The 23412-nt window shown below is 55.2% G+C and overlaps 3 protein-coding genes across 5 annotated transcripts in view; 1 reads left to right on the top strand and 2 right to left on the bottom strand.

Moving 5' to 3' along the window:
- Positions 1–486: 486 nt before the first annotated feature.
- Positions 487–8920, bottom strand: RSAD1 (radical S-adenosyl methionine domain containing 1). Its single transcript, XM_010949624.3, has 10 exons — positions 8784–8920; positions 8240–8373; positions 7917–8121; positions 5407–5772; positions 5172–5235; positions 4632–4779; positions 4360–4414; positions 3674–3777; positions 3342–3491; positions 487–728 (listed from the first exon to the last, which is right to left on the bottom strand). The coding sequence occupies exons 1-9, from the start codon at positions 8916–8918 to the stop codon at positions 3374–3376; spliced, it is 1329 nt and encodes a 442-aa protein (XP_010947926.3). The 5' UTR covers positions 8919–8920; the 3' UTR covers positions 487–728; positions 3342–3373.
- Positions 8921–10501: 1581 nt separating this feature from the next.
- ACSF2 (acyl-CoA synthetase family member 2) overlaps positions 10502–23412 on the bottom strand; it is a 33211-nt gene continuing 20300 nt past the window's right edge. The window contains exons 3-16 of one of the 3 annotated variants that reach the window (XM_045512573.2): positions 22962–23075; positions 22656–22709; positions 21990–22108; positions 21687–21852; positions 21052–21147; positions 20764–20921; positions 20383–20474; positions 20014–20090; positions 13611–13718; positions 12242–12393; positions 11293–11434; positions 11085–11195; positions 10876–10944; positions 10502–10655 (exon numbers count right to left, since the gene is read on the bottom strand). In XM_045512573.2, coding sequence (XP_045368529.1) covers positions 10605–10655; positions 10876–10944; positions 11085–11195; positions 11293–11434; positions 12242–12393; positions 13611–13718; positions 20014–20090; positions 20383–20474; positions 20764–20921; positions 21052–21147; positions 21687–21852; positions 21990–22108; positions 22656–22709; positions 22962–23075 — 1509 coding nt within the window. In that variant the 3' untranslated portion in view covers positions 10502–10604. Of the gene's footprint in view, positions 10656–10875; positions 10945–11084; positions 11196–11292; positions 11548–12241; positions 12394–13610; positions 13719–20013; positions 20091–20382; positions 20475–20763; positions 20922–21051; positions 21148–21686; positions 21853–21989; positions 22109–22655; positions 22710–22946; positions 23076–23412 lie in introns of those variants that run through there. The other 2 variants (XM_010949593.2, XM_045512575.2) reach the window with 2 other exon arrangements.
- CHAD (chondroadherin) lies at positions 15704–19815 on the top strand. Its single transcript, XM_010949592.3, has 4 exons — positions 15704–16651; positions 18471–18634; positions 18906–19051; positions 19295–19815. Exons 1-3 carry the CDS (start codon positions 15878–15880, stop codon positions 19045–19047), a joined length of 1080 nt encoding a protein of 359 aa, XP_010947894.1. The 5' UTR covers positions 15704–15877; the 3' UTR covers positions 19048–19051; positions 19295–19815.

Genomic DNA, 23412 nt, shown 5'->3' with positions numbered 1-23412 from the left:
TTCTGCTAAGATACACACCAGACGCCTACCAGTGGTTAATCTTTGAATGCTAGGATTACAGATTTTATCAGGCAGCTTAGTCTCGATTATATTGCTGCTGTAACAAACAACCCCAAATCTACTGGTTTACAACAATGAGTCTTAATGTCCCCACTCCTGCTCCTGTCTGTGACGGTCAGCTGCTCCTCTGCCCAATGTCTTCAACTCTAGAACCAGGCGGACAGAACAGCCTCTATTGGAACACTGCAGGTCTCTGTGGCAGAGGGAGATGGGGGACCACTCACTGGTTCTTCCATTCTGTGCTGGGCAAGTCTTATGGCCTTCCCCAAGCTCAACAGGGCAGGGATACATAATGGAAAACATTTAGAACAATAATACGAGCTACCACACAAGTTATTTCATCCTTGTCTTAGTCCATTCAGGCTGCTATAACATACCATAGATATATCTATACCATAGGTATATCTATAAATACCATAGATCAGGTGGCTTAAACAACAAATATTTATTTCTCGAGTCCAGGATCAAGGTGCCAGGAGATTCAGTGCCTGGTGAGGGCTCAATTTCTGGTTCACAGCCATCTGTGTCTTCCCCTCTGTGTCTTCACAGGGTGGAAGGGGCCAGGGAGTTCTCTGAGGTCTCTTTCACAAGTGCGCTAATCCCATTCACGAGGTCTTCATCCTCATAACCTAAGCACCTCCCAAAGCTCCACGTCCGAATACCATCACCTGCGGGAATGAAGTTTCCACATATGAATTCTGCAGGGGACACAAACGTTCAGTTTATAGCAATCCTAACACTTAAAGTCCTTTCTTTGCAGAATGCAGTTCCTTCCCAGGAAGTGGATGGACTGACTCCCAGAGATGGGACATGTGGGTTCTCAGTGTGGGGGTCTCTCCAGGAGGGAAAAGACAGACACTGAGGCCAAGCTGCCCCACCCCAGGAAGAGATGGTGCTTCAAGCCTGAGGCAGACGGGCCAGAGAGAGGTGAGGATTTCGTCTAATTTAAGAGACAGGCCAATCAACGTGACCCATGGTAAGAATGAAACAATGATGTGACAGAAAGTTCTAGACGTCTACAAGTGTTATGCCAGCTCTGCTACTTACTGCCTCTATGACTTGAATCAAGTTAGAGGGCCTCTTTGAATGTATGTATGTGTGAATGTATACGTAAAACGGAAATCAAAAGAGCTGCCCTGCTTCCTTCACTCTATTTAGTTGGCGATGGGAGTTGGGTGGCTCAGTTGTCAGCTTTAAAATTGTCAGCGCTCTAGGCAGGGAAGGTTTGGTCCCTCAAGCTGTAACCGCAAACTCAACACACGTTACATATCCACATCTCTTCCCCACCTCATCACAGAGTAGCCTGTTCGCCCCTCTCACTTGTGTCTGTGGGCTTTTCAATAGGACAGGTGAAACGATGACAGTGGACAGCTCCACGTGGAGGAGGAGAACCCTTCTGATGGATGAGCCAAGGAAGGCCTGGACGCAGAGGGAAGGACCCACTCCGCTTGGTCATGTCTGGAATTAGCCTCATCCCCCTGTTCCTCCTGATCTCAGCTCTCAGGATGGAAGGCAAGAGACGACAGGGCTTCCCAAACTGGCCTGATCATTAGAGCCATTTAGGAAACATTTAAAAACTAGATTCCTGGGCTCCACCTCCTAGAGACTCTGATTCACCTGGTGAGGGTGGGAGCAGGCTGAGTCATAGCAGGTGATCTGTGCCATCCTCACCTGGCTCCCAGCCAGCCCCTCTGCACAGGCCTTATGAGGTGCCCCAGAAGGGAGGGCCTGGGCATCTCAGGTGGCACGAGCCCTGGCAGCTGGGAGAAACCTGAGTGGGCCCAGGTTATCTGATGGCGCACCTGCTCTGGCACCGTGCTTACATCTTGAATATCAAGATCTGGGGAAGGCTCACAGAGGCTCCCCGGGCAGCACAGGTCACCCTGCAAGCTGCCCCAGGCCAGAGAAGTAAGAAAAATGTATTTCCCCTTTCCTGCTCCCAGCCCCTCAGAACCCAATGTGCCGCAGGCTTCCACAGCCCACCTCCACATCGTTACTGATAACCCTGGAGTTGATCTCTTCACACATCTATCACCCTGGCAGTGCGTTCCTCGAGGGCTGGGACAGGTCCTATTCCTCTCTGCCTGCCGCTCCGTGCCTGGCACACTAATAGTGCTTGCTAAATATTTCATGAACAAAGGAGCAGTAGTAATGCTTACCGTGTTACCCCAAGGTCAACAAAGGACTGATATTCACACCCACTAGGCAGATGGGAAGTGCACGTGCTCACCTCTGAGGGGTGGGGGAGCCCCATCCTTAGTTCCCCAGCTAGCAGCTGAGCTTAGCATGCCCTGATTTGCAGGGGTACCAAGTCACTCTTGGCATCACGACACCCTTTGATGATACGTTATGGGGCCTCTTCACAGGAAAATGCCTTTTTCCCTACTCACCCCCTCACACCCTGCATAGAATTTCTAGGTTAAGAGTATCAGCCCTTAAAAAAAAGGAAAAGCTTTTTTTATGGATGCATGCCAATTAATGAATATGGATGGAATGACAAGAGTCAGAAAGGACTCATTTTGTAACCTCCAATCTAATCATTGATTAGATAATAATCTAAGGATTGATAATCAAGGATCATTGATGAATGTTAAAATCACTAGGCAAGTAAATGCGAGGAAGGAATCTCAGCCCTAGACTAAGTCTCCAGCCCCCAAACCCCACCCCTGAGGAAGGAGCCCAGACAAAGAGAGGCGCACAGTCAAGGCGGGCCCCAGATGGGCCTAGCAGGTGACCTTTCTGCAGGTAAAAGACCGGGGAGAATTACCAGGCTCTGGGTCTTTCCTGACTTCTCTCCTCCCCTTGCCCTGCTCAGCTCTCCCCACTTTCACTCTCTCAAGGCAAAGGCTGCGGGGGGGGGGGCTGGGGGGCACTCTGGAGGGTCTATGAGGCTCCAGACACCCCAAACATATCCTCTTGTCAAAAGAGAAAGGGCAAGACTTGCTCTGATCTTTCCCACGGTTCTCAGTCCAGCAGGCTGCTGTGCTGGACACACGTGTCCTGTCCTGTACTACAGGGGCTGGAAGCCTGACAGCTCTGTTTCTCAGAGTCTCTTGCCAGCCAGGATTTGCAGGGTCTACTGATGAGAGGCATCCACAGAAACCATTACTCCTTCCCTGGCAGTAGCGGGTGCCCCTGATGCCAGTCCCCAGAAAAGAAATGTCCTCCCATCCACCTCACTGCAGCCATTCCCCTGGGGAAGCCAGGGCTCAGCAACGACAGGGATGAGAGCACCTGCCAGTGGCGATGTCTGCAGTGTCAGCCCAGCCCCCAAAGCTCACCTAGCAGCGTCCTAGGATACAGGGACAGGCGGTTATCCTCCTGGCCCAGGGGAGGGGGTTCTCTGCCACCAGGTGTCTTGGAGCTGAGACAGCAGATCCAGCAACAGAGAGTCCAGCACAGCCAGACCCTCCCACGAACACCGAAGCCCCCTGGGAAAACAAGAGTCCTGGCTGTGATGGCCCCATCTTACCAGTTTCCATCCGCACCCTCCACCAGTGCCAAAGCCCTGGTACCCATAGGTCCCTCCTTATCAGACTTTCTCGTCTCTCCCATGTCTATGGATCCACAGTCAGGGTACCCTGGGACTCCTAACCCCCTGCCCCTAACATACCTGTGATCCAGCAGCAACAGGCCCTGCTCCAGGAGCATCTTCACCTCCCTGCTGGTTCCAAACACATCCCACAGGGTCAGCGGCGGCTCAAACTGCTGCCAGTGCTGGGGAGACCAGAAAGGTCAGAGGTGCAGGGACCATAACATGGGAGCTGGTGGGGCTGTTCTAGGCCACCTGTCTGGGAGTGTGGTGAGGGATGGGAAGGCAGGTGTTCAGTCACCAGAGGGATCTCAGAAACTAACCACCATGCACACCAGGACTAGGCCAATGGACCAGCAGGGAGGAAGGCACCTTCACTCCTCTTCCACATTCAGGCCAAAACCCAGCTCCGGCCAAGCCAAGACTTCCTCTGCTCCTCCCTGTCCTTGTTCTGGTCGGACTATGGGCAGCCCCAGCCAGGGCTTGACGGCTCTGACTTCCTCCAGAGCAGCTCTGATTGATCTTTATCGACTGCACTTCCTATCTGAGCTTTCGCTTAAAAATATTTGAAAACTCTTAATCTAATCTCTAATCTTAGATCACTGAGAAAACTGACATTCACAGGTGAGAGGGTATGTGCCCGAGGCTGCGGCAGAATGGGGACCAGAGCCCGGGCCTCTGCAGCCCTGGTTCTCACCACTGCACAACGCTGCCCACTGCTTCTGCCCAGCAGACCTCGGCTGGACCAAGGCCCTTTGACCTCTTACCTGGTGAGTGATCCCCACATCGGTGCGCAGCCCCATGGCCAAAACTTCCTCCAGCCTGAAAGAAAATCCAGAGAACGGTCTTGGAGAGGAGACTTGTGCTTCTCCCATTCTTCACACCCTGTGCTGGGATGTGTGTAAGGGGGCTTATGAGGATCACACAGCAGGGGGTGGGGTGGGGGGAGGGCGAGGCAGGAAACAAAGGTGTGCAGGTGGGTGGTTCTTGGGGTAGCAGGGAGCCCTGGGTGAAGAGCCCTGTGCCCTCAGATGCTCACAGCTCCAGCTCGCCCAGGGGGACGCGCTTCCGGGTGCCGTGCCCAAACAGCATCACCTCCTTCATCCAGTTGTCCGGCTCCAGGGTCTGGATCCGAGCCTCCCGGGTGTGGCTCCCAGCCCCCTGGGGCACAAATCGCCCATGGGCCCCTAACAACATCAACGACCACCCCCACTTTAATAGCAGCTAAAACGGTGCACTTGCCAGATGTTAAATCAGTGCTTCTTGAAGTGTGGCCCCTGGACCAACAGCATCTACTATGCTAGAAGTGTAAATTCCCAGGCGCTACCCCAGCCCTGTTCAATTCCTGAAATTCTAGAACCTGGATGCAGCCCAGCTGGGTCTTAACCACCCCTCCAGGTTATTTCTGACGCACGCTAAGATAAAGAACAACAGCTGTACGACGTTGGTAGTATTTTTTGCCACACTTCAATACGTATGAGGAAATAGAGGCTTGGAGAAGTTTATGAGTGGCCCGAGGGCACACAGCCCTGACACCGCTCCCCTGTGTCATCCCTGCTACAGTTCACGGGGGACTCACCAGGCCCAACGCCAAGGTACTGACCACACTGCCAATAAGTCCAATTGTGGGTACTAAGCGCCCCCTGTGGACGGGGAGGAGACAGTGAAGAGTGAAGAGGGTGGGCCCAGTCTCCTTTCAGGTAAGGGGCTGAGCCTGGTTAGAATGCCCCACCATCTCAGGCCTCCAGAGCACCCTTCTCCCGGAGGGGCCACAACTGCCTGGTCCCGCCTCAGCCTTCAGCCCCAGGACGTACATTCCGGGCGAAGTTGGAGACCTCATACTGGCGGAAGCCAGCCTCCCGAAGGACTGCCCGTCCCTCCTGGTACATCTCAGCAGCCAGCTCAGGGTCAGGGGCAGGAAGGGTGCCCTGCTGCACTTGGGTGAAGAGTGCAGTGCCCCGCTCCAGGGACAGCTGGTAGAGGGAGACGTGGTCATCACAGTGGCGTAGCAGCTCCCGCAGCTGCCCGAGCCACGGCCCCACCTGCTGCGCCGGCAGCCCCAGCATCAGGTCCACAGACACACGCCCGGGGAAGAGGCGCCGGGCCTCTGCCAGCGTCTGCAGAGCATCGCTGGCCGAGTGTGTCCGCCCCAGCAGCTGGAGCTCAGTGTCATCTAGGGACTGGGGAGAGAGGGTCCAGTGTAAGCAAGCAGGTCAGCTCAGAGGGAGACGGGAACACCTGTCTGACACTGTAGACACAGATACGAGGGAAAATGCAGGACACGGCAGGGAGCCGGAAGGCAGACGGTCAAGCCAGTAGCAGGGGTACCATCCACTGAATGGTCGCTATGTGCAAAGCCTTCTTATGTAATATCTAATTTATCCTTAAAACCCTCCAACATTAGCTCCATTTTACAGATGACAAAACTGAAGTTCAGAGATGTTAAGTAACGTGCCCAAGGTCATACAATGGTGAAGTCAGATCTGGAATTTAGGACTGTCAGACTCCAGGCCAACGGTCTTTGAGTTTACTTTTTCTTTTGAAATATTTCAAATCTATAGAAAAGTTGAAAGAAATGCCCAATAAACACCTTCCTCCAGATTCACCAACTAACATTTTGCCATATTTGCTTTGTCTCTCTCTAAATATATACACATACTATTATTATGCTAAATCATTTAAGGGTATAGACCAGCGCTGTCTAAAAGAACTATCTGCAATGATGGAAGCATTCTGTATTTGCACTGTCCAATACAGTAGACACTAACCACACATGGCTATTTGAATTTTAAGTTAGTTAAATTGAAATAATCACATTCTAAGTGCTGACTAGCATGTGATCAGTGGCTCCAGTACTGGTCAGTGCAGATACAGAACATTTTAGTAGAATATGGATGTCAGTGGCCACATACTAGTGAGCATTTGCAATGGAGTTATTTACATGTAATTAACTTAAATATTGTACTCTGGTACTCCTAAATACTTAATTGTGTTTCCTAAGAACAAGGACATTCTTTTACATAACCACAATCAAATTATAGAGCTCAGGAAATGTAACACTGATACTATACCATTACCTAATAGATAGGTGATCAAAGTTAGCCAATTGTCCCTAAATGTCAGCTGAAGTAATTTCCTCCTCCCACCCCAATCCAGGGGTCACACATTGCAATCAGCTGTCATTGTCTTTCTCTCTCTCTCTTTTTTTTTTCTTTTTTGATCACTGTTTCTTTTGTCTCCATCAGTCGAGGTCCTTAGCCTGCCTTTTATGACGCTGACATTTTTGAAGTGTACAGGCCACTTGTTTTTTAAAATGTCTCTTAATAAGGCCTAGAGATCTGCTATACATCATTGTGCTTGCAGTCAGCTACACTGTGCTGCACACTAAAAAAGTTGTTAAGATGGTAGATCCATCTCATGTTATTTGTTCTTATCACACACACACACAAAGTCTCAAGTTAGGTGTTCCTGATGTTTCCTCACAATTTGATTCAAGATATGTTTGCATTTGGGGCCAGAAAATTTCAGAAATAGTGTGTTCCTATCAGTATGTCCCATCAGGACAAAGCCCTGACCCCAAACTCTATGGTAAGTGGTATATGTATTAGAAGTGGGGACATGATACTGGCTATGAAAATACCAGGGACAAACCTGAAAGGAACATGTTTCTCCCCACTTCAAAAAACCTTCAGCGATTCTCCTGTTACCACTAGGCAAAACTCCAAACTTCCTGGTATGGTACCGAAGGCTTCTGGGCCCTAGTTTACAGTCTTATCTCCAAGAAATGGCTCACAGTTCCCTCAAAACATGCAGGCTCCTCCATATCCTGTGCCTCTTCCTCTCACACCCCCTTTCCTGGTGAACTACTCCTTCTCATTCAAACATCACCTCCTCCAGGAAGGTTTCCATGATTTTATCAGACTGAGATGCCCTTCAGGCTGTATTCTGAAAGCCTTTTGTAGAGATCCCCCTTAATAGACAGCCTTTACCATACTGCAATGATCTGATCACCTGTCTTCCTCCTCCTGTGTCTCCAATCATGTGACAAATCTTTTTCAAGCATCTACTATGTGCAAGGTACTGTAGTTCATGCTTGGAATATGTGACAAACAAAAAGGTATGCATGATCCCTGCCTCACAGAGCTTGTGGTCTAGCACTAGAAGCAGACAATTAAGTAGTTACAAAAGTGTCACCATACACTTTTCATTGCCTTCTGGGCCCTGGGACCCAGAAGGAGCTCAGTAAATGTTTGCTCAATGAATAAACATAGCCAGAGGAAAGACAGCACCGGGTGCTAGGGATGAGGTGGGTTAGATGGGTTACCTGGAGGCCAACAGACAACCTGTTGACTCCTGCCGCCTTGAATGCTGCCAGTCTGGAGCCTGGGGCCGAAGTGGGGTTGGCTTCCAGTGTGACTTCAGAGTCTGCAGGCAGGTGAGTTGCCTGGGCCACTGCCTCTAGGACAGCTGCCACAGTATGGGGGCTGGCCAGACTGGGGGTACCCCCACCAAAGAATACAGACTCCACCCTGAGGAAAGAGGATTGAGAAGATGAGGCCTGGGGGAGCCCTCCAGGATGCCTGCATATGTCCTATCCACTCCCCGACATTAATTCTCAAGTCCCCACCTACAGCCCCTAGTACCCACCGCCGCACCCCGCTGAGCCGCAGCAGCGTCTGAGCCTCGGTCACCAGACAGCGCCGAACAGCAGCCTCGTCCACGCCGCGTGGGATGTACTTATTGAAGTTGCAGTAACTGCAGCGCTTCTCGCAGTAGGGCCACTGGGGGAAGGGACGTATGAACAAGACGGGAGGTGACGCCAGGCTGCCCTAGCCACTTCCAGGGTTCAGTCTCATACATCTCCAACCCCTTTCCCGAGGTCCCTCAACAGTGTACACTCCATGTAAGCCACACAACCCCCCAAAGCGGGTCGGACGAGGATTAGGAACCCACTTCAGTATAAGAAAACTGAGGTTCAGAAGGGAAATCAGTTGGTCAAGGGTCACCGAGCTTGTGAGCACCGGAGAATTTAGGTCTCCGGACAAAGACATTTTCCTGCCAGGGAGCAAGTGCCAGACTTCGTCCGGGGGCGGGGAAGATGGCAGGTGGGCTCGCAGCGTGACAAGCGGCCACGTGAGCTCAGACCCGCCGCGCCCGAGCCCCGTGACTCCGCCTCCCACTTCCCACTCACGTGGACGTAAAGCACGGCGCGCTGGCTCCCGGGCGGACTCGGAGGTCCTCTCGCGTCCTCCGCCAGGCGGCGCCTCTGGGCCACTTTGGCGGCGGCTGCCGCCGAGCAGCGGGCCCGGGCCCCGAGGAAAGCCATGACTCCCGCTGTGGCGGGGACGGTTAGTGCGCGGAGCGGGACCTGAGCCCGAGACGAGCCCAGGGCCGGGCGCCTGGGTGTGCGCAGAGCAGGGCCGGGTGGGCAGCCTCGGCGGAAGGAAGGGGGCTACGTGGCCGCGCCCTTTGTCGGAGCGCCGCCCGGAGAGCCCCGCGGCCTCCCGGCGGCGGCGCCACCTGCCGGGCACCGGTACGCTCACCGCAGCCGCCCCGCCGTCCTTTCCCAGGCAGCGGGAGGTGTGGGTGGAGTGAGCGCCACACCTCTTGGCACCCTGTCAGGGGCGAGTTCCCAGGCCCATTCAGGAATTCTTAGTTCGTCCCATCGGTCCCTTCACGTTTTATGTGCTAGGCTGAGAGCTGGGCGCTGAGGACTTCAGCATGCATGAGACTAGGGCGCAGTACGGGTTTGTGAGACAAGAGAAGCAAACCAACAAGAGACAGCAGCACCTGCTGGACACCGGGCCAGTGTGCTCTGTGCTGTGAGGCGTGTCTGTTACAAGGACTGTGGAGTCAGTGGGGGAAGAGAAGGCACTTGGAATGAATGCTGAAGGAGCAGAAAATCCCGGGGGGTATGGGTTTAGCCAGGAGAGTAGACTGTCATCTCCTGGGTCAGGCCAACCTGGGGCACCTGCTAGGAGGAGGGTTGGAGATGGTGTGTGGGTTCAGGTGAAGGGCTGCTCCAGGAAATGCAAAGATCATGGACTTTGGAGTCAGGCAGCTGGGTTCTAATTCCAGCTGTGTGACCTTAGACAGGACACTGCACTTTCCTGAGTTTCAGTTTCAACGTTTGTGATATGAGGCTAATGCCTACTTGACTGGATTGTTGGGAATATTTCAAGAAGAAATGTATATGGATGCTCGTAACATAGTGCCTGGCACTCAGCGTATCCTAAACGTACGTTCATTTTCTAAAAACTACAGAGGAGGCCGCTGCTGCTGGGAGCAGACACACTGGGAAGTTAAGGACTACAAGCAGGGGGATCCTTTTTGTCTCTGGAAACCGACGTGCCAGCTTTTTTATTTCTTGGATCAAGCTACAGCCTGCTTCATCTGGCCCTGCCCATCAAGGGAGCCCAAGGTTCACTGATTAAGGAAAAACACCAAAATTGGATTAGTTGGGAGGGATGGGGGGAAGAGGGAGATGCAGGAAGACAGCTAGAGGGTATAGAGTTTCTTGTTAAAAGGTGATGAACATCTTTTAAAGTGACTTTGATGATGGGAACATGGATCTGAATATACTAAAAACCATTGAATGTAACACTTTAAGTGGGTGAATTGGATCGTATGTGAACTGTAACTCAATAAAGCTGTTATTAAAAAAAAAAAAGAATACTTCTTGCTGGACTACAATGTGAAAAATGAGTACAGCCCTAAAAAAAAAAAACAACTGGGTTGGTATCTCAAAGGGATTGAGTGAGGATTAAATGAAGTAGAAAATGCATGCCGAAGTGCTGAGCACCATTGTGGACAAGGAATAGGAGGTCTAAAAGTGCTAGTTTCCCCTTGGTCTCTTCCTGTCTTCATCCCATAGCAGCTGCCAAGAGAGCACGCCAGCAAGAGAAGGGCCAAAGTAAACAGAGAAGCTCTTTATGCCAAATCACAAAGACCACAGGGGGAATGTGGGGGAAGGGCAGAAAGGGCCTGGGAGGACCGCCCACCCCTCCTTTATTCACAGGTTTAGATGTTGTTCCATCTGCTCTCGAAGTTTGAATTTCTGGATCTAGAGGAAAGAAAAGGAGTGAGAACCAGGCTTGGGCGTCTGCCAGTTAGGGTGACCAAGCCCAGCTGGTTTGCCTGGAACTGAGGAGTTTCTCAGGCTAAAGCCAGGAAAGTTCGGGGCAAACCAGAATGAGCTGACTAGTTGGTTACCCGCCTGGCCTTCTCTGCACCTGGGGCCCCAGGACCCCCTGCCCCTCCCTGGTCTCCTGCACCTTACTCACCTTTCCTGAGACAGTGAGGGGGTAGTCTGTGACAAACACGATGTATCGGGGAATCTTGAAGTGGGAGATCTGCAGACCAGAGGGAGATAAAGCATGAGGCTGGGCGGGGTCCTAGGGTTAGGGGGAGAGGACAGTGGGCTGACTAGATGGCAGACAGAGGGTGTTGAAGAACCAAGCAACAGCAGTTTTGGGTGGGATGAGGCGCCCACCTTCCCTTTGCAGAAAGCCTTGATCTCCTCCGCTGTAGTCTCCTCCCCTTTCTTGAGCCGAATGCAGGCACAGATTTCCTCCCCCATCCGGTCATCCTTCACTCCCACCACCTTCCAGAATCAGAGACAGTTATTAGACATCCCCAACCACATCTGTGTTTCCTGCTTTTGGGGGCTCACCTGCGCTCACCTGGGTAGGGTGCCTCACCTGCACTTCCTGCACCTGTGGATGTGTGTGAAAGAAGTCCTCGAGCTCGGCCGGGTAGATGTTCTCACCGCCCCGGATGATCATATCCTTGGAGCGCCCCACAATCTTGCAGAAGCCCTGCTCGTCCATCGTGGCGATGTCTCTGCGAGGAAAGCCCAGGAACCGCCTCTCACCTCTGCCTCATCTGACTGGCTCGCTCACTCATTCACCAGACATTATGGAGCACCTACTATGTGTCCTGCACTGCTCTAGACTCTGGGGGACACAGCGTGAATGAGACATTCCCTGCTGTACAGTCTAATGAGGAGGCAGACAAAAACAAGTATACCTATAGCATATTTGCTCTCTCTCTTTCTCAGAGTACCTATACACATGCTTTTTGTGGCTGGCTTCTTTCTTATTCAGGTTTCAGCTCAAACATTTCCATCTTAGAGAAGCCTTCTCTGACCACCCAATAAAGAGAAGCTCCCCTCCTGACCACAGCCAGTCTCTCTCCTATGACCTTATTTAATTTTCTTCGTGGTGTTTTTCAGTGTCTAAATTGGTCTTGTTTGTATCTGTCTTCCTCCAGCAGACATGTGGGAAGTAAGAGCAGGATGCTTCCCATCGTGCTAGCCACTGCACCACCGGTGTCCAGAACAGTGCTGGCCCTTGGAGGTGCACAACAGGAATTTATGAATGAATGAATGAGTGACTAAATCTTGGCTCAGATTTTGCATACACTGTCTCTGGCACTCTCATCTGCACTGCATCTGGTCCTTCCCAGAGCCCTGTGCGGAGAGCATGATCATCCCCATTGTACACATTTTGGAAACTAATTCTCCACGATGTGAAGGGGCCATCTCCACAGACATGTTCTCCCTCTTCTAGTTTAATGTTCCCAGCTCAGCCTCAGGACCCCCGGCCTCCCCTCGGCAGCCAAAGTCTCTACCCCTCCCTGCCTTCTTACCCTGTCCGATACCACTTGTCCTGTCCGATTGCCTCGTCGGTCTTCCGCGGCTCACCCCAGTAGCCCATCATGACGCAGTACCCTCGGATGCACAGCTCTCCAGGCGTGTTCAGCTCTGCCAGTGATCCCGTCTTCATGTTTACAATCTGGGCCTGGGACCAGGCAGCTTCAGGCTTGGGCCTCCCACCCTTCCACTTCAGGATGGGGGGCCCTAAGGAATGGGGGGAGTTTTGCCTTCCTTCCCCCTAGTAACGAGGCCCCTGGCTCTGCCCATCCCAATCCAGGGAAGGGAGACGAAGGTTGGAGTAGATCCACCACCAGTCAGACACCTGAGCGGGGCTTGAAAGAACAGCTGAGGCCCAGACCAGGAGAAAACTGGGCAGGAGCTGCTGCAGAGAAGGAGGCCTGCAGAGGGCCAGGCTAGCTGAAGAATTACAAACTGTGCAGAAGGAAAGGGAGTCTCCTCTTTCCATTAGGCAGCAAATAAAGAAGCCAAAAAGGGTGGCATGGCAGGGCCAAGTGAACAGGAGAGGTGGCAGAGAGGCAGAATCTAGTCAAGAAATGAGCCACAGCCAACGTGCACAGAAAGCTTAGCCTGTGTGCCTTGGTGTCTCCATCTGTGAAATGGGGAGAACTACACTTGCCCTGTCTACCTCACAGGTGGGCATCACAGTGAGTGGCAGTGAGGCTGTCAGACTCACTGTGATAAGAAGGGGCTAATGTCACTGCACACTCACTTCAGGGCAGGGGGCAGGAGAGATGTGAAACAGGATGGCAGTTAGCCCCAGGGGAAGGACACTGGCAGTGACCCCAGAAGGGCAAGGCCACAAGGGGGCAGGAGAAACAAGGTACTGGCTGGCATAAAGCACCAACGGTGGAGACTGGGAATTTGAGAGTGAAAGATGCTCCAGGTCAACCTTCAAAGTGCAAGGCACCCCCAAAGGGACAAGCTCCTTGGGAAATTGTTTACACGAAGCCAAAAAGAGGAACTCTGCCAAAGTGTGAGGGGTGGGGAGGGCAGGGCTGGGGGAGAGAAATCTGTGTAGGAAAAATCTCTGTGCTCTGGCTCCTCTCTGAGGCTGTTCTGGCTGCCCCAAAACAGACAGTGGGCTTGGCAAAAACACACCTCAGACAGGAAGGGAGGCTGTGGGGAAGTTCAGCTGGCGGCTGCTCATGGCCACTGTTTCAGCTCTGTCCTGCTCAGGCCTCAGCCCACAGAGAGAGCCCCAGACCAGGCCTGGGGAAGACCTTGCTGCTGGGGGGCTCTCAGCATCTTGGGTGAGCTGTTTGGATCTCTAATTGAAAGCAATACATGTTCCAGGGGGGTGTGCCCCAGTGGCATGGTTGGAGTCGGGGGTCTGGGGCTCACCTCTGTGTGAGGCATAATTCTGCCCACACTTTCTGCCTTCTGCTCCACAGTGTCCTCGGTGAAGTTCATAAAGGTCACAGGACTGTTCTCTGTTGTTCCATAAGCCACCTAGAGAGTCCAGAAAGGGTGTTTGCAAGGGAGTAGGGGGACTGCAGAAGGATGGGAAAGCTACCCAAGGGGAATGGGAAGGAAGTCGGGGGGGAGGGGCAGAGAGTGGAATGGTGGGAAAAGAGGCATATTTGGCAGAGGCTAGGGTTCAGGAGGCAGAGGGATGTAGTGGAAACTAGCTCAACTAGCAGGGGCCCCAGGTCTGAAATAAAACTGAGCGCAGGGAGGCCATTCTTTTCCAGCTAGGACTCTCTCGGTCTCCATGTCTCCTGGGGGCAGCCACACTCTACCCTGTGGCTCCCAGCATTATCCATGCCCCAGCATTCTCTTCCATGCCCAGGCTGTCTCAGCACCCCCTTACTGATTTCAGGCCACAGCATCCCCTGCCTCTCCCTTCCAAGCTGAAGTTCCCCTAAACTCAGTGAGAAAGCCAGCCTGCCTTCGCCCAGCTGGGAGCTGCACAGACACAACCCCTCCACCCACCCCAAAACCTGGGACAAGTGCCTGGCCTTGGGGTAGGTGCTCCCTAAGCTCTGGAAAGCTTCTTGTAAATTTATTTTCATCAAAATAAAATTAAAGCCAAAGCAAGGATTTAAAAAGCCTGTGGCATCTCCCCACCCCCTACTTCCAGTGGTTGGAACATCCTGAGCAACAAAAAACCAGAAACCAGCCTTGGAGGAGCCTAAACACCACTAGGCAGTGTTCTGGGCCAGCTATGACCATCCAGAGGCAATGGGTGAAAGGGGTTTAGGAGAGGGGCAGGCCTCCATAGGTGAGCACTGGGTGAAGGGAGAGGGACTGGCTACCCACTGTTCTAGGTTCCTGGCAGTCAGCAAAGACACCAGACCTTTGTCTGGTCTTCAACCCTACCCACCCCCAATTTCCTCTGCATTAGCTGGCATGACTCACCCAGCTGGGGTCTGGCAAGACCCGGGGTCTGGTTCCTCCCCTCATCCCCTAATATATTCAAGAACCCCTACGTCACTTTAGAGCCAGAGCTGAGACTCTGCCTGCCTACCCTCCCCTTTCCACTAGACTCTGGACACGGTGGCTGGCAAGTGGACACAGAGACCTGGTTGGCTGGGGCAGGGCTGCCCACAGGACCCAAGGTCTGGAAGCCTGAGCTGTCCCGAGCTGGTCCCTTGTAGCCAGGACCCGGCCTCCTCACCCACCCTCACAGTCCTGGGGCCACTGCCTAGGTATGACTTCTGCCAAGTACACCTTGGCGCCACTCTGGCCGCCACCCTAAGAGACCCAGGGGGGTAAGGGCAGTCCTGACCACTGCCGGTGGAGATGAGGAGATAGGGACATTTTAGGGAGATTATGGGTTGGGGGGGAGGTATAACTGTGCCTGGGGTCTTCCGCTGTGTTTGCAGAGCCCGGTGTCTCCCCTCGCCCCCATTCCCACTTTTCTGGTCGCCTTCAGCCCTGGAAAGGGGTATAAGGGGTGCAGGGGACAGAAACTGGAGCCTGGGGCTGGGAGAGAGGGGCCAGAGGCAAGTCAAGGGCGGGAAGGATCGCCCACCTCCAGAGGGTTGGCTGCGGTGTGCAGCCGGAAGGGGGAGCCCGACGCCAGAGTGGCTCTCACGCTCGGCCAGCGCCGCACAAGAGCCCCATTAAAGCGCCGCCGGCCGGCCGACCGCGGCGAGACTCGCGTCCGGCTGGCCGGCCCCGCTTCCTCCCTCGCTGGGTCCAGGGCACGCGGCCGAGCGTGTATGGCGGGGGCGCCGAGTGGCGTGGAGGCTCCAACTTGAGCAAACAAATAAGTTCAGGGAACGCCTCCTTTCTCTGTGGTGTAAACTCGGGGCTCTGGACACACCCATACCCACCCCCAGAAAAGCAGGGGGAAAGGAGGTCGAGGTGGGGAGGGAGCAGGATCCGAGGGCAGGGAGAAGGAGAGCTGGGATGGGGGCGGAGGTTTGGGGACCCCGGTCCAGCCCCGCACGTTAGCCAGCGCGGGGGGCGGCGGGGAATGGCCTCCCCGTCGAGGGCGGGGGCGAAGCTCCGGGCGGGAGGGAGTTAACCCGGTGGCCTCGCGGCTCCACGTAGGAGCTGGCTCCGGGTGCCGGCTGCGGTCAGGGCCACCGTATAAATAGGGCGGGAGACCGAGCGCCGAGGACTTGCCTCTGCCCCTAGCCCCGGCCCCAGGCGTCCCCGCCATGGCCCGCCCGATGCTCTTGCTCAGCCTCGGCCTCCTGGCCGGCCTGCTGCCGGCGCTGGCCGCCTGCCCCCAGAACTGCCACTGCCACGGCGACCTGCAGCACGTCATCTGCGACAAGGTGGGGCTGCATAAGATCCCCAAGGTGTCAGAGAAGACCAAGCTGCTCAACCTACAGCGCAACAACTTCCCAGTGCTGGCTGCCAACTCGTTTCGGGCCATGCCGAACCTCGTGTCGCTGCACCTGCAGCACTGCCAGATCCGCGAGGTGGCCGCCGGCGCTTTCCGCGGCCTCAAGCAGCTCATCTACCTGTACCTGTCCCACAACGACATCCGCGTGCTGCGCGCCGGCGCCTTCGATGACCTGACGGAGCTCACCTACCTCTACCTGGACCACAACAAGGTGACAGAACTGCCCCGGGGGCTGCTCTCCCCGCTGGTCAACCTCTTCATCTTGCAGCTCAATAACAACAAGATCCGCGAGCTGCGCGCAGGCGCCTTCCAGGGTGCCAAAGACCTGCGCTGGCTCTATCTGTCCGAAAACGCACTCAGCTCCCTGCAGCCTGGCGCTCTGGACGACGTGGAGAACCTCGCCAAGTTCTACCTGGACAAGAACCAGCTGTCCAGCTACCCCTCGGCTGCTCTAAACAAGCTGCGGGTGGTGGAGGAGCTGAAGCTGTCCCACAACCCCCTGAAAAGCATTCCAGACAATGCCTTCCAGTCTTTCGGCAGATACCTGGAGACCCTCTGGCTGGACAACACCAACCTGGAGAAGGTGAGCTCCTGGCTGCAGAGCTCTGCCCTGGCTCCTTCTCTGCCAGGAGGCCCAGGGATCTAGGGCCAAAGCTGGGCACCATCCCCTCTCTCCTAAAATTACCCTTTCTGTGGCCCTCTCCAAGGTGAGGAGCTCTGCCACATCTGTCTCCACCCTAAAACTTGCCCTGCTGCCCGTGTTCCTAGTCTTAGCCGCTGCCCTCCTACGATTCATACTTATAAATGGAGCTGGGGCTACCCTGGCCCCACCAATGGCTCCTAAGAGGCATGGCTAGTGCTCCCAAACCCCCTGCTGTGGGCAGCAGCCACCTCTTCCGCTGGGCCTTCCACCCCTCCTCTGCTGTTTTTTTCCCTGTCTCCAGTAAACCTACCACCCCATAAAGGAAGGTTTGTTTATTGAGAAGCCTTACAGACGAGCCGGGCAAATCAGGCCCACAAAGAGACCCTGTTCCTGGTGGGAGTGTGCATGTGTGCTAAGGTGGGGTAGGGGGCTGGGAAGTGGGGAGCACATACCTGAGGAAGACCTCCTCCATGCCTTCCAGAGGCCTCCATGGATGCCTCCCACCCCCAGTCCACATACACACACATTCCACTGCATTCTCAGGTCCATTTCAGCTGAGAGGGGACCAGGGGCTTCCCCTTGGGTGCAGGCATAGCACCCCCGGGCTCCGTGAAGGGACGAATGCAAGAGCCACATATATTGTCGATCTTTGGCACAGGACTCCAGGTGTCTCCCCATAGGGAAGGATGGCTATGCCTCACTGTGCCTCAGACCACTCGCTGCCCTTTGCCTACCCCAGTCACCAGACCCACCTCCTGGATGCATCCTTGCCCAGTCCTTCCTCCCCTGTGATGCCCAGTGACTGGCCAGGTGGGGCTGCCTTGGGTCAGGATGGAATCCCTTCTTGGGACTGGAAAATCACTCCGGTACAGGGCCTTTGGCCAGGAGGTTTGGGCAGCGACCAGAACAAGGTGGGGGAGATGGTCATCAGAACATTCTGATTACCAGGGAACTTCACACCCCTCCCTGGGACACAGGCACAGAAATGCGAGCAGAATCATACCTGGATGGCAACCAGCCTCTGTCTGGGTGGACAGAGCCTGCCTGAGTCTGATCTTCTTCAGCCCCAGCTGAAGTCAGAGCCCACCATGGCCTACCATTGCCAGAGTGGCCTTTCAATGGGAGGTAGATCAGGGCAGCAGGGGTTCATCTGGCGCAGAGGAGACCAGGCAGGAACTGTGACGCCTGGGCCAAGATGTGGGCCCCAATAGAATGTTTCCTCTGGAGCCAGTAGACCTGTCCAAAGGCTGCATTAAGGTGGCTCCACAAATAGTGTCTGGCAGACGGTGAGGGAGCTGTGAGGACAGAGCCGGGGGACATCCCAGGACCCCGTGGGCTGTGGGGAGCCTGGGCACACTGCCCATCCCACCAAACACTGATCAGCTTCACTGTGTGCCAGCGTGGGCTCCTGGGACCAAACTCTGGCTGCCTCCCCAGTGCCAGTGTTTGTGCACGGAGCATGGTGCCAGGGGAAGAGGAGCTGGGTGTGGTCCTGTAGCTACTGTTTACTCCTTAGTGCCACCCCGGGCAAGGGACTTAACCACCTTCCCCCCCATCTACGTACTGGAAATAATACCTCCTATCTCAAAAGGTGGTTATAATGGATTAGATCATCTGAGACAAACTAGTCACATTGTAAAATTTCTCAAGGTGCCACTGCTTATGTCCAGGGAAGGACCCTGTCCCTCTGGGGCCACAGAGCTTGGAGAGGCCGGATCCTGGGGCTGGGGTGCTCACTCGTGCCTACCTCGCTCCCCAGTTCTCTGACGGTGCCTTCCTGGGTGTGACCACGCTGAAACATGTCCATTTGGAGAACAACCGCCTGAACCAGCTGCCCTCCAACTTCCCCTTTGACAGCCTGGAGACCCTCACCCTCACCAACAACCCCTGGAAGTGTACCTGCCAGCTCCGGGGCCTTCGGAGGTAAGAGCACCCTCATGGCTCCCCCAAAACCCGCCATCACGTGATGGAGTGGAGACACACTGGCCCTGCACTAAAACATCCTGGGCATAGATCCTACATCTGTTACCTAATAGATGTGGGACCCTGGGAGTTTCCCCATCTGTAAAATGAAGATGATAGTTCCAGACTACCCTGAAGCCAAGTCAGTCCTGGCCATGTCCATGGCTCACTGTCCCTTCCCCCAGTACTCTTACATCTCTCCTGCAACCCTGGCAACTTTCTATCTCTCCAGGTGGCTGGAAGCCAAGACCTCCCGCCCTGATGCCACTTGCGCATCGCCCACCAAGTTCAGGGGCCAGCACATCCGTGACACAGACGCCTTCCGCAGCTGCAAGTTCCCCACTAAGAGGTCCAAGAAAGCCGGCCGCCATTAAACAGGTGGGGCTGCGCGGGCAGTTCCCCCATTCCCTCTCTGGAGATTCTGGAAGTGAGGAGGGTGTCCCAGGATGGTCCTCCTGCCCCACAGAAGGGCAAGGAGACCCTCCATTTTTGCAGGGAGAGGAGGGGAGGGCTGGGGCTCCCCTCTAAGGTGGAAAATGATACTGCCCAAGACTCTCACCATTCTCTCCAAACATCGTCTGGGTTGTTGGAATCCTGACACCACTCCTTGCTTCACTGCAGGTCCTGACCCAGCCGGTCCTGGTGACTGGCCTCTGCCTTCTGCCGGAGAAACTACTGACCCTCCCACCTGTGTCCCCGACCCTCTCCCCACAGCCTCTGCTGATGCACAGAGCTGTCCATACCTAGACACGTCCTGGCAGGGGGACCCGGGCACTCGAGCACAAACCCAGCTCCACCTGACGGTGAGAGCTCATCACACCTGGTGCCACCGCCGTGGCTCCTCTCAGAGAAGCTGTTGCTGAGACCCCTAAGGCCTTTAGAACTGGAACAGGGTGGCCATCAGGATGGCCACCCTTCCAGAATCCTCCTCTCTGCTCCCCTTTCCCTGCCATTTGGAAACAAACATCAGATCCTTGCCCCATCCCTTGTTTCCAGAAAGGGTCTTAAGCCTGTACCCCAACTCTGCCAGCCCCCACCTGCCAGGACACTCTAACAGGACACCGGTGCTTTGCCACATCCTCCCATGCTGCATTTCTTCCCCAGATTTCTATAAATATAAATTTATGTATGTATAATATTTACTCCCCTGTCACCTATCTCTGTGACTTGCCAGCTGCTGCTGAGGTTGGACTGCATTTTCTCACATCTGCTTTCGGGAATGAGAGCCAGCCAAAGGGTCTTCCTTGAGACCTGGCCGGGGCTCCTCTCCACTCCCATCACTATTCCTGCCCAGGCCTGGCCTGCCCCCGACCCCAACCTCGGGCCCGGCCTCCACTCACCACCAGATCCTTCATGTTCAGCTTGTTGATGATGGCTCGGATCAGCTCTGGGGGTGCAGGGGACCCCGCGATCACACCTGAATCAGACAGAGGGCTAACTCAGAGAGAGGGCTCCCACCTTCTCCAAGCCCAGTGGACCCCCTCCACTTATGGCTCTTTGTGGGGAATAACATTCCCTTCTCTCCCCTGACCCTGGACCTGTTCCTAGACCTGGCAGCTGACCTTGGGCTGGTGTCTAGGGACACTAAGGATTTGCCCCCCTCCCCGCCATGTTTCTACAGTGGCCTTCTTGCCCCCTAAATGAAAGATTGGGTGAATATGTAGTTCACTGGGCCAGTCCCAGCCTGGCCACCCTTGGCCCCGTCGCACCTCCACACATGGCTGAGATGTCATAACTGGAGAAGTCTGGTTGGTTCAGAATGTCCACGAACATTGTGGGGGTGCCATACAGGAAGGAGCCTCTGTATAAGGGGGGAGGTGCATCTCAAAATCAGGCTTGGAAGTAGAAGGGCGCTTCCTCTTCTCACCCACCCCACCCGACCCTGCAGTAAGGGCCAAGGCTGAAACTGGGGAACAGGTGCGAGAAGCTCCTTGGAGAGAGGAACGGGTCCTCTCCTGGGGGTCCCCCACTACCTCGTCTCCACTTCTCCTGGTTGGAGGGAAGAGACATCTTGGAAAGGGATCAGGGCCCAGGACTGAGGAATAGACGGGTCTTATCAGCCCACAGGTAGCTGCCCCACTGATGCCCACCTCTCTCTGCTGATGGCCTCCAGCGCCTTCTTGCCATCAAAGACCGGAGAGGACAGGACGAGGGTGACCCCGTGCATCAAGCTCACCATTGTGCCCCCTACGGAACCCAGGCAGTGGTACAATGGGTTGGGCAGGACCACCCGCGACTCGTCTGGTGCCTGGAGATGGAGGCAGGAGGCTGGGTCTGCTGCAGAGCCAGAAGCCAGTTCCTCTAGGCCGCAGAGGGAGCCCAGCAAGCCCCACCCCCACCGGGTGCCAGGAAGCCCTTGCTGGGCCAGGGCGCCTCACCTTCTGGTGCAGCCTCAGGCGCTCCCCTATCATGTTGGAGTTGTTGACAATGTTGTAGTGGGAAAGCGTGGCCCCCTTTGGGCTGCCGGTTGTCCCCTGACAAGACAAGCAGGTGATGGCTTGGCCCCTTTCTTTCCATTTCCTTCCCACCCTGGGCCACTGCATGGAAGAGCACTGGACTGGGAGTCAGGAGACCAGGACTGTGGCCCCAGATCCATCTGTTCATTCAATACGTAGTCACAGAGGTTGACCACCAGCCTGCATGGTGCCAGGGGTCAGGATCCAGAAATTTGGAAGGTAAGGTCTGTCCTCATGCCACTTATAAGGTGGCTCAGAGGACTCTGGCTCACCAGCACATGCCCTCTCTGGATCTTAGTTTTCCCATCTGCTAAATGAGGGGGCTCTGACCTGCATGGTTCAGTGCATCTGCCCCTGTACTGGGGACGAGAGGGCCAGGGCACGTGACAAGAACACTAGTTGCTGATATTTTCCAGGGCCGCGGGGACGGCGAGGGCCAGTCCCAGAAGAGTGTTTGCACTTCTGACCTCTGCTGTCTCATTCTCCGGGGAGGGTCACAGGGCAGGCAGGGGTTAGTGTGCCAGCCGGGGCTTGGGACCGGGAGACCTCTGCCCTACCGAGGTGAACTGGATGTTGATGGGGTCATGGCAGGACAGGAACTGCTGTGTGTGCCGGAGCCGGGCCAGATGCTGTTCTTGATCGCCAGCTGCCACCACCTCATCCAGGAGCAGCGTCCCAGGCAGAGGGGCGTCCAACGAGATGACTGTGCTCAGATCTGGGAGCCTGGGGCAGGGAGTGTGGTGAGAGTCAGGGGCCAAGGGAGGGCCCAGGAGATGCCAGCCTCATCCTTGGATGTGGGAAAGGGATGAAGGGGCCAGGATGCTGCCATGTGCACCCCTCCCAACCAGGGACACCCCCACCTCTGACTCTTCAAGGCCCCTGGCTGGGCCTTCTCCACCTCTGGACAGATCTGCTTCAGGATGTTGTAGTATTGCTGGGTCTTGAATTGCTTGGGGAACACGAGGGCTTTGCAGCCCACCTGTGGAAGGTGAGCCCCGGCCACGGTCATCAGGAAGCGCCAGCCTAGGGATCTGGTGGAGTCCTAACCATTGCTCTCTCCCACACACACCACTACCCTGACACATACACCATGACACACATATACTACCCCCAACCCACACACACACACTACCACCACCACCACGACATACACATGCACCACCCCCAACATACACACCCACCACCACGACACACATGCAATACCCTCTAATATACACACACATCATCACCACCACCATCATGACACACACATACGCTACCCCCAAACCACACACACCGACCACCACAACCCCCACCATGACATACACATACAATACCCTCTAACACACACACACACACACCCCCAACACACTCACTAGCCTGTCTGAACAAATACCCCTTCCTCCCACCCACTCGTAGCCTGAGGAAGGACAGACTCTGGGTGTCACCTGCCTGTGCACGCCCTCCCACCCTGGTCAGCCCTGTGTGACAACTAGAAGCCCCCAGGCCAGGCACCAGCAAGGCCCCTTCCCCAAAACAGGGCCTACCTTCTTGAGGGCGTACTCTAGTTCCATAGCTTGGTAGGCTGGGTTCACAGACACCTGGTAGAGACAGAGAGCATACGTCAAGTGTCCTGGTCAGACCCTGTCCGTCTCCATGCCCCTTCACCCTCAGAGGCAGCGCCCTGTACCTTCAGGCCTCCTTGGTGGGCTTCGGGAGAAAGTACCACCTAGTCTGAACCCAGCCCGGCACTGGTGTGATTCTGGGGCCAAGAGGGGGCTCCCCTGAATGGTGCCCACCCCCGCACACCCAGCTGTGCCAGGCAAGCCCTTCCTCACCAGAATGATGCCTGCCTGGGCCGTGGCTAGCTGCATGAGTACCCATGCGTAGGAGTTGGGTCCCCACATGCCCAGCCGGTCACCCTTGCAGAGGCCGATACTCAGGAGCCCAGAAGCAGCTTTGTCCACCTGGTGTAAACAGAGGGGGCACAAAGGGGTGAGTTGCAGGCAAGCAGTAAGGGGCCCATGACTCCCATCTCAGCCCTTGGCCCAGGGGTTCACATCAGAACCACCTGGGAACAAGGGGCAGGCAGATACCCAGGCCTCAGCAGATGTGGAGTGAGATCCAGGAACAACATGCAGGATGCATCTGGGCCACCTCTGCCTCAGTCCTGCCCTCCTCTCCTGACACCCCTGGGGGTTCTCAGGCAGCCCCAGCACCCAGCCCCACAGCGAGGCAGGGTGACTCCACCCAGCCAGGGGAGCCTGGGAGCCAGCACCTGCCCTCTTTGAGGATCCAAAGTCA

The sequence above is a fragment of the Camelus bactrianus genome, chromosome 16 (genome assembly GCF_048773025.1).
Source record: "Camelus bactrianus isolate YW-2024 breed Bactrian camel chromosome 16, ASM4877302v1, whole genome shotgun sequence".
Classification (NCBI taxonomy): Eukaryota; Metazoa; Chordata; class Mammalia; order Artiodactyla; family Camelidae; genus Camelus; species Camelus bactrianus.
Note: the sequence above shows the minus strand (reverse complement) of the source record. Positions and strands in the feature narration are given on the sequence as shown.